Source organism: Grammomys surdaster, unplaced genomic scaffold (genome assembly GCF_004785775.1).
Source record: "Grammomys surdaster isolate TR1022 unplaced genomic scaffold, NIH_TR_1.0 130, whole genome shotgun sequence".
Taxonomy (NCBI): Eukaryota; Metazoa; Chordata; class Mammalia; order Rodentia; family Muridae; genus Grammomys; species Grammomys surdaster.
This window is the reverse complement of record NW_021604588.1, coordinates 4,101,468-4,111,896: the sequence shown is the minus strand read 5'-3', so window position 1 is coordinate 4,111,896 and position 10,429 is coordinate 4,101,468. Positions and strand designations below refer to the sequence as shown.

General features: G+C 38.8%; 1 protein-coding gene across 2 annotated transcripts in view; it reads right to left on the bottom strand.

The window, feature by feature from the left end:
• The window catches only part of Astn1 (astrotactin 1), a 308,690-nt gene that overhangs the window by 66,040 nt on the left and 232,221 nt on the right, over positions 1–10,429 (bottom strand). For both annotated transcript variants that reach the window (XM_028759116.1, XM_028759110.1), the window contains exons 15-16: positions 5,380–5,484; positions 2,776–2,964 (exon numbers count right to left, since the gene is read on the bottom strand). In XM_028759116.1, coding sequence (XP_028614949.1) covers positions 2,776–2,964; positions 5,380–5,484 — 294 coding nt within the window. The remainder of the gene's footprint in view (positions 1–2,775; positions 2,965–5,379; positions 5,485–10,429) is intronic.

Here is a 10,429-nt window from a genome sequence, read left to right as displayed (position 1 = left end):
AGAGAGAGAGAGAGAGAGAGAGAGAGAGAGAGAGAGAGAGAGAGAGAAGTAAGGGAGGGAAGGAGGGAGGGAGAGAAATAAATCTTCCAAAATAATGAAAGCTTTGGATCCTTACAATAGATATAAATAATTTCTTTAAAGGAGTAAGGGCAAAGGTTTAAAAATAGAGGTTAAGAACATAGAAGAGAATATGAACAGAACAGCAATGGCAACATCGTGTGACAAGAGGATTTTTAAGGAGACATGATGATAGAAAGTCTATAGATAAGATAGATGGAGGGTCATAGAATAAATGCTAGTGACACGCTGATTAAAAAGTCCTTGATTTTCTCCTCTAGTGCTGTTAAAAAGCAATCAGAAGAGTGAAACGAAGTCAATGAGAGGCAGCAGAGAAATGGCATACAAACTCTTAAGAAATGTATTGAGAATATGTTTAAAGTAAACAGTTGTAAAAAGGCTCATGTTTGTGAGAAGATGAGTTTTCAAAGACTTAACGTTGGGAAGAGAGAATTCGAGGACACAATTGATGAGCATGGAGTAAGGTGAACCAGGACGTCTGGGAGCCCAGCGCAGGCAGAGGGGTTACTCTGAGGTGGAAGAAATTCCTGTTTTCTGGATTTGAGGGTGAAGGATGATGAAGGGAGACAAAGTGACTCTAGAGATTGATATACATGGACATGGATGACTTGGAAATTCTATTTTGAATTGTTTTATTTTTGTGAGAAAGGAAAAATGAAGGGAGAGGTATAGAGAAAGACAAAGAGAGAAAGTGATCAAGTCTACCTTAGATATAATAAATGGAAGTGTATTTTTTCATAGGTTTCCAAAATAGTTATGTAGAGGTAGTTAATCCAAAATGTCAAACCATACAATGGTACTATGAGAAGTAGAAAAAACTATTGAATAGAAAGCTGCCCTCTAAAGATCCGGCCTAAACCGCGCACCTCTGAGTTTTCACCAGTCATATGCAACTAATGCTGAATGCCGACAATGGTGCCCATATATAAGTCCATATTAGAAGGGATTTTACACCAGTTACTATCTCCACTGTCACCATTGGCAACAACAGCAAGAAACAATAGCAGTAACAGGAATAGCAACAAATGGTTGTGTTTTAGAGTTAAGGGAAATCAGTGACCAAATTTAAAATTGAGAACCAGAACAAACAACACAGTAGATGAATCCTATGGCACACAGAGAAGACTCAAGAATAGGGGTGGTAGGGTGAACATGGGCAGTAGTCACCCTTGATTCTTACAAGTCAGGCATAGCTGAGGCAAACTAAAATGACTGGATACTGTTTAAAGGTGAATGACAAGTGAGAAGTTAGATGAATCATATCTCTGAGAGCTAAAGCCAACAGTTGGATTGTGGCAAAGCTGTAACCTCAGTGACAAGGGAGGCTTCCCATCAAAGGACAGCTAGGAATTTCCCTTATGGGTTCAGTATTTCTCTTTCAGGGCAGTACAGTCCTTGGAGAGAGGCAACAAGAGTCAGGAGCTTGGGGAAAGGTCAGATGTTTGTCTCCCAGAAATCCCAGGCCTTGAAATCACTGAGCCCTTGTGAAGCAGGAATCGCTGAGGGTTCAGCCTTGTGATTCAGTTCCTGGACTCTGGAATGGAGACTTCAGAGAGCTTTGGCAGCTAGAACTGATCTTATCTACAGTCACTTATAGTACATTGTTCTCTTGGCAAATTGGTTTCAGAACATTGTTCAGATTCCAAAGTTTGAGAAGCCTGAGGTTGTGTTTCATGACTTCGGAGGATTCTGGCTTAGGGGATTGTTTTTACAGCCACAGTAGCCCAGAGATTAATCTTTTGGTCCTGGGAGAAAGATGCCAGTGAGCAGAGAAGCCATAACGCTTCTGCATCCTGTTGAGGAAAGCTAATAGTTTGTATGATGCTTTTAGAAACCGATACTCAAGACACAGACATAATTGTTCTTTGATAGCATTGCCAATAAAGGAGAGTCCCTAGTCTCAAAGGAAGTCTTGATCCATGACTGTTAAGATATCCCATTTCTTGAATTTTGTGTGTCAATTCAACACTTCCCTGTTAGCAGCTCACAAGTCCATAACTGGCTCTCATCAGAATATCCTGCAGATCGGCTCAGGAGGAAGTCCAAGAATGGCAATGCTAAATCAGATATGATTATAAATACTTAGGACATCGCATCACTACTGTAAAACAAAGTGACTTCAGAAGGTTTAAAATATTTCAGGGTCACGTTTACTGGTCATTCACTTGCTGTTCAGATAGCAGGGATGGGGTTTATTTTTAAACCTGTCATCTAACACTAAGACATTTCTTCAAAACACAAATCAATAGAGAGAATGGAAAATAAACCTAGATATAGTGCAAGAATGAACGAGAAGGGGCCTAGTATGTCATTCCTGTGAGTGGTTAAGAGGCAGTATGTTGGGGTTGCTTTGGGTAAATGGACTGGAACATCCTCCCCTTTCTCTCCTACTTCTCAGCAGCAGAATGGATGGTAGCTGTCAACTGCTAGTGGACTCTCTATAGTAACTAACATAGCAAATATATGGTTATGATTCCATTCTGCATCATCTAATATCCTCATTTTGAGATTTGATTTTTAGCAAACTGACCTTAGAAATTTTGCAGATAAGCAATGACTTTAGAAATTTTGCAGATAAGCACACAGAATTGAGGGCAATCGGAATTAATCCTTTCCCTATGGATCCTTTATATTTGGCCATATGTGGGCAGATGGGACTTGCACAGATATAAATTTGCCACTTGACAGGCCACTCACCTTTACTGATATCTTCATATTCCAGCCAGAGTCTCCGCTGGACTTGTTTGTTTGGGTACCATATAGAACAGGATTCCTCAAAGCCATAGACAGCTTCCTGGATGTAGTGGTTACCAAACTGATCCAGCAAAGCCACAAAATCTGCACGAGATGTAGCTCCATCCAAGGAGTGAAGAGCATTGCTGAAGGCTATGGGAGAAAGTCACCCAAGAGTAAATAAGAATGGGAAACTCACCCATTAGGTACGTGGATTCCTAGGCAACTTGGACCCAAATGTGAGCCTGTGATCTAAAGTAGTGTTTGAGAGCTAGATAGGAATATCACGCATTTCTGTATAACTGAAATAAATATTCCTGTTCCCAACTAGGTATCTTTTCAAGTATGTTGGTTGTCTTGTTTAATTTTATGCAAGTTAAGCAGAGAAGTGCAAATCCTGACTCCAGCAATCATTAAGTAAATGGGTTTTGTATCCCTTAAAACTGCAGTTCATGACATTAAGCCAATTTAGTCAGTTCAATTAATAGCATTTTAAAAATAGAAAGAGAATAGCTTAGTCTAAAATAGAAACATAAATACTAGCAGGGAACATTTCACATCATAACATGAAGCATTGTTTTATGATATATTTGTTGTGCAAATGTGGGTGTGGGTGAAGCACAGGGTCATAAAATTAAAAAAAAATATTCTTTGGGTAGAGACTGTGATGGCTAATACTGATTGTCAACTTGACAGGATCTGGAATCATCTAGGTAATGAATTTCTGAGCATGTATGTGAAGGTGTTTCTAGATTAGGTAAGTTGAGGTGTGTCCTGTTTGGTGTTTGTTAACTTGACATAAACCTAGATATATATCAGAGGAGGACAAGGCAGAAGAGGAGGAGGACAAGGACAAGGACAAGGAGGACGAGGAGGACGAGGAGGAGGAAGAATATTGAAGAAATGTATGCATAAGATTTGCCTATAAGCAAGTCGAGCATTTTTTAAAAATTAATGATTGATGTGGAATCAATCTAGCCCACTGTGGGTGATGTCAAGCCTTCAGTTGTACATATTCTTATATAGTCTGAGAAAGCCATCAAGGAGCAAGCAAATAAGCAGCATTCCTCCACTGGCTTCTGATTCAGTTCCTGCTTGGAGTTCCTGCTTCAGCTTCCTTCAGTAATGTGCCATTAATGAGAAAGTATAAAAATAAACTCTTTCCTCCTGAAGTTGCTTTTGGTCATTGTGTTTTATCACAATAAAAGAATAACTGAGACAAGGTGGGAAGACCCACCCTAGCTCTCGGTGGTGCCATTGCGTGGGCTGAGGTTCTAGACACAACACAAAGGGAAAGCAAGCTGAACACCAGCACTCATCTCTCTCTGCTTCCTAAGAGCAGACATGGTGTGACCAAGGTGTCATCAGATCCTGCTACCATGCTTTCTAAAATATGGCAGTGACCCCAAATAAACCCTTCCTTAAGTTAATTGTATCATGTGTTTCCTGTCATATCAGTGAAAAAACTAAGGAATACAGGAACCAAAAATGTTTGTGAAACATTTGACATTTTTAAAAGAAAAGACAATGGGAGAATGTAGGTAGGAAAGGTCACTTACATATGTTTATATTTATTTTACAAAACCCAAATGTAAGAGAACTGGGAAATGATGAGCAGCAGAACTCTGTGTGTCTCCTTACTCTTCACTCAACCAATTCTCTGTGTAGTTTCTGCTTTTCTTTAACAGCCTCATGGGAGAAAATGGTCTGTAGTAAACATTCCAACCCTAATACTCTATCCGGCCAGCTCTATCTGTCCCTCTTTTTTGAGGACATGACTCGTTTTCTATCATAATTCTTCTTTGATTGTTTGTTTGATTTGGTTTTGGTTTTTTAGGAGACAGGGTTTCTCAGAGTAGCCCTCGCTGACCAGTATCTCACTTGGTAGACCAGGCTGTCCCAGAACTCGGAGATCCGTTATTTTCTTTCAATTGACCCCAAGACTCCATCTTCCTTCTGCTGACTCCAAGACCCTAAATATGCTGAGAAGTCACCATTCCTTATTAGATACAGTATAGCTGTATGCTTATATGTCATTACATTCTATGTAATAGATGTAACACATGCTACTACATATAGTTATAGACAAATATCTCTGTTGCTTTCTATAGTAATCTCTCTATTATATTTGTTCTTTAGGAAACACTTCATTTTCTATTTCTTTATTTTTACTTCCTTCCAGCTACTTAGTGTTTTGTTTTGTTTTGTTTTTTGGTGGGAGGAGGGGATATCACATGAAATCTTTTAATCATGGTTTTGTTCTTTCAAATGTTTATTCTGACAATTTATGAAAAGTCTGCTTTAAAAAAAACACACTCCTCACACTGGATAACCCCAGGAAAAATACTACTTTCATTGGTTCCAGACTTACCAATTTTATGGTATAAGATACACTTTGCAATTTAATCTGTAGAAATAATCATATTCTATCCATTTGCCCTGAAGAGCCAATCTGAGTGCATTGGTTGTATGTCTCATGGAGTCAGCTGTGTGTTGGGCTACTTCTGAGCTGGATGATTCCTTTGGAAAGAAATTTCCAAGCCTGGGGGAAGATGTTGTAGTGCTCACCCTGAGAGATGGCTGCTTGGTTGAGTTTGATGTGGTACATCACAGACCGAACCTTCCAGTGCTGCAGTACTGGGTATCCAGACACTTCACTGAAGTTCACCATCCCTGGGGACAGAGGAGACAGAAGGTCAGTGAGTGAGGCTGACTCACAAGTCCCAAGTTGAAAAGCATGACCCAGTTCAATTAAGCTAAGGATGTAATGATGAGAAAACTATGAAGGGCTCTTTGATGAAGAGACTTGCTAGGAGAGTAGTCAGTCAGAACAACCATGCTCTATTGAACTCTTGATCTTCGCTGGGCATTTGCTAAGCACTTTGCATATGTTAAGCCATTTGTTCCTTCTGCTATAGGTGTCATTATCTATACCTGCCAAATTGAGACACTGAGACCCTGAGAAGAAGTTTATATAAAGTACCTAGGACACTAGGTTAAGGCAGAGTGGGGTCCCAGATGTACTTGAACCTAGGCCCAGACTCCTTATTCATTCTATTTTAATATCTAAACAGTAAATTTATATTCAACTCTAGACTTACTGTAATGCCAGATTCATTGTCTCTTTTAAAAAATGCAATAATTGACTCAGTTCATGTATCTGTAACATCGATTTTTCTGTCTCACTTAACTGATTTATATTTGGTATTTACACTTTAATTATTCTGAGGGTGATTATGACTTTACCAGAAAGGACAGTGTCAGGGTAGCTAAGTCATCAAAGGGTAGTGGCAGCCAAATACTGAGCACTATCTGTGCCAGGCAATAGGTTATGTTTTTAAGGTAGCCATTACATATGAGAAAATCCAGATTCTGAGAAGCTAAGTCTGTTGCCCAAGATCCTCTCAACAAATGCCTCCTTAGAGCCTTTACACATTATCAACAGTGTGTTCTTCCTTAAGAGCTGGGAGAAAGTTCTCCAATTTAAATTCTAGCCACTACTAAAAATATATTATCCCAGAGAAACAAAATAATTGAGCCAAAGGAAATAATTTAATAATGTCTTCCTAAGTTTATTTTAAAAAACAATTTTAGCTTCTTTTCTGTGCCTGACATTTGTTATATATATGCCATAAATGTGTGTGCAAACGTGTACACATATACAAATGCATACTTCAAGTGCACATGATACACTATACATGATACATAGACTGTGTGTGCACAAATATGGCAGTGAAACAGACATGTGCAGCCAATTCTTTAGCCCTTTTGGCTTATGCTTCTTCAAACTAAACCAACTAATGTAATTCCTAAACCAAATAGAGAGTGGGCAGTATTAATTAGCTGCTTGTCAACTCTGATCAAATTAGGTAATTATCAACTTACCATTTTTGTGTGAATCATATGGGAATAATTATTGGTAAAAGGAAGAAAGGTCAAGGAAAGTTGCTTAGTGAAGCAACTGCTTAAATTTTCTCTCAGGTAATCAAAAAGAAATTTCATGGAATGAAGAGGTTTTGGTGTTTTCATTTGAATGTTCATCTTTCAAGCTATGAAGCTATTTGATGACATTCAAATGACTACAAACTTTGCCTTTTCACCTTCATACTGACTTCAAAGGCACACAAATGAAATTTGAACTTAACAAATGTAAGACTTCATTACCTTAAAGATATAATTCATTAACACAGAAAACATGTGTGCAGTGCAGAGCCATTTAATACAGTGTCCATATCAGAATAGCCATTCTGTTGCTTTCTGATAATGCCTAAGTATAAAACACACCAACATCTTCAACAATGGATGGTAGAGCCCTTTAACTGAACTGTGTCCTGGTAGAAAAAAGATAGACAAGAAACCAGGCACCTTGAATTCCAAGGCTATTAGTGTTACTACAACTGGACATTTCAAAATGACAATTACTTTGATATCTGTCATGTTTCCTTCTCACAACCCAAGTAGCTTCTGTCTGGCTACTTGGCTGTGGGACATTTTGGCTCCCAGATGTTTAATCTGCAAATTTGGACATCTGGATGAAATGAATTCTAGTTTCCTTTGCAGTTTTGTGATTTCATATGACATTAGGGAAGTGATGAAAGTGTTCTGTTTTGATATCTGAAAAGTGTGTATTTATCTTATTTACTATACAGGTAAGTGGCCAGAGCAGAATAAAATAATGAGCATAAAACAAATTGAGAGAGAATAAAGCCAACATGTGCAAGCATGTCCCTGTGATGTTGTCATCTTTCTTACCCTCACCCTACCTTTCTCTCCACCCCAACATATGTAACCTTGACATTTCTTAAGGCATACATTCCTGTCACTTTATAGACTCCATCCTAGAACAACATAGAAGATTTAAGAATACGTGTGAGGCATGGATGTTTGGAGACAGGGGATGATGGCATCCCACATCTACCCAAGATGAGCTAACTAGATTTGGTTACTTAACTGCTAAGCACAATTCCAGTGGCTATGTTCAGACTCCACTGTTGTCAGGGAAGCAGCTAAATAACTGTTAATGCTTAAGAAATGTCTGTCTATGCCTACTCACAGATAATTCTTCCAGTAGTTAAAAAGGAAGAATAAAGTATGTATTTTCTAGCCAAGTCATGTGTTTCTTTTAGAGTGTCCTTGACATGCGGTCAGGTTTATTTTATTATCATTTTTGGAATGCATTTACACTAAATGGATTTTTTTCCAAATACACTCTCTGACTACATTGTCTTGAGAATGATGGGTATTGTTTTTATTTTATATATTTTAACCTATGCTTGAGGGAATAGTTACTAAACATACAGAGTATCATCTAAAAGAGAAGGGGAAGAGAGAGAATGGGGAAGAGAGAGAGGAAAGTAAGGAACCAGAGAGAAAGACAGAGGAAGAGAGAGAAGGGAAAGGAAAAGAGTATACAACTGGACAGAAGACAGAACCATGCAGAGGCAGAAGTTTACCCCACATTTATAGCAACCATTTAGAAAACGATGTCAGTCTCTACTGACTCATCCAGGGAGCAAACCTAAAACCTACAAGCCAGTTAAGTGGAAAGCCAGACCTTCCCTAGTGTATGACCCCAGAGGCCCAATGATTATTCCTATAACAATTTCATTCAAACACCCAGGATCTTATTAATGACTGATTATCTAATACATCCCCTGAGGCCATGGCAGAGGTTCCAGTTAGCATGCCTACAGTTTCCCCATGCCAACAGCTGCCAATCATACTTGCAACCTTCCCCTTTCTCATCAGGAAGCTTTCCCACTTTCCTTCCAACTTTTGAGACTGTGCCAAAATATGCCTGAGAGCTGCCGTGTTCCTTGCTATTGCCAGTCCAGAATAAATAGGAGTTACCTGTTTGGTACCATTTGATTGGTGTTTCTTTATTTCCATGCAACCTATAACAATGGAAAGGCCTGGAAAGCTTATAGTTTTTAACTGTTATTCTGAAGAAGCCAAGGAAGACTAATAAATCAGTATTTCCAGTGTTATTTAATAATTCTGCCAGATGGTCTGCATGCAAAGGATTCTCTAATTAAATAGGATTGGGAATTGCTGGGTTAAATAAAGTGAAAAGGATTTCTTGCCTGCGGGCTTACTATACTAAGGTGATGTAAATTATTGAGAGGACACCACATGCAGATTTCTGAACATATTCTAAGTCAGAAGTGGTTTATGAATAGAACTTTGATTTTTTTTCCCATGGGAAAAGGCAAAAAAACATGCTTAGAAATGCTGAGACAGAAGACTCTGAAGATCACTTTAGCTCTAAAACCCTCCAAGCTTATAGGTTTGTGAGGATTATGACCCATAACAACACAGAGTGTGACAGAAAGATTCACTCTATCATCGCATGAAAAGTTATCACTAAACCGTTACCAGAACTAGCTGGAGAGTATGGAAGGTATCGGGTCAGCCATCTCTTTAATCAGTCCTTCCAGTTGTTCTGGGCATTTAAAACACAAGGGAAAGGCACACCCTTGGTCTAACTAGTTCTGTTTAAGGAAAATAGGTTAAAAGCTGGATAGAAATAAGGGAGGAAATGTCAGGGGCATCCCTGCTTATACACTGAAGGCCTAAAATCAGCCATAGGCCTAAAATCAGCAATAGGCCTGTCATACATGTATACTAACACCAAGTCTTGGGTCTCTGTGGATAAACACTGAAACAGATGGCTATAAGCTATTGCAAACAGGCAGTTTTTGTGACAATTTACCAGCCTGTGTAGTCATAGACCTTGTAAATAGGTAGCCTTGGCAGATAATACCAACTTAGATAAGGACAAGTGAATCATAGGCAGAGCCATAGCGACCTGTCCCCTGAACCCTTACCCAGCCAATACCCTGTTCTGAAAGGTATCTGTATTCCCCCTGAACACCCACACTCCAGTGTCATCCCCTTCCCCACATGCTGCCTTTCTGTGTTTATAATCCCTGTGTGAATGAGTATAAGTTACAATTTGAAAAAAAATAAATAAATTATATTAAAAAATAGAATAGAATAGAATAGAATAGAATAGAATAGAATAGAATAGAATAGAAAAAGAAAAAGAAAAAGAAAAAGAAAAAGAAAAAGAAAAGCAGCCAGATCAGGAACTGTGCATTTCCTTGGTGTTTCCTATTCCCTCTTTCTGGGAGCTATGCATATTTGAAGGGTCTCAACACCCCCCCACACACACACACCTCTCTCTTTAATTCTAGTAAGCCATGTGAAGAGAAATCCAAGAACATAGGGTTAAATATAATTCTGTTGTGCTAAGAATGTAATTTGAAGCTTTTATCTCAAATGTGTAGATTCAAATACAGGTACTTCTGATGTTTCTCAGCTAGATTCCCCTCACTCCTGAAAAGCTGCTGGTATCATCCTAAGCTGCCCTGGGTATCATCCTAGCCTGGTAATTGCAAAATGATCTTCTCTTCCAAAATTAATCATAAACTCGGGGAGAGGTGTGTGTGTGTGTGGCTCCTGGTGAGTCTTTAAACAAGTAGTTTACTGGTAGCATGAAACTTTCTGTGTTTGTAGATGTCAGCCCCCAAGACTCTTTTACACAATCACACACACACATACACATACAGAGAGAGAGAGAGAGAGAGAGAGAGAGAGAGAGAGAGAGAGAGAGAGA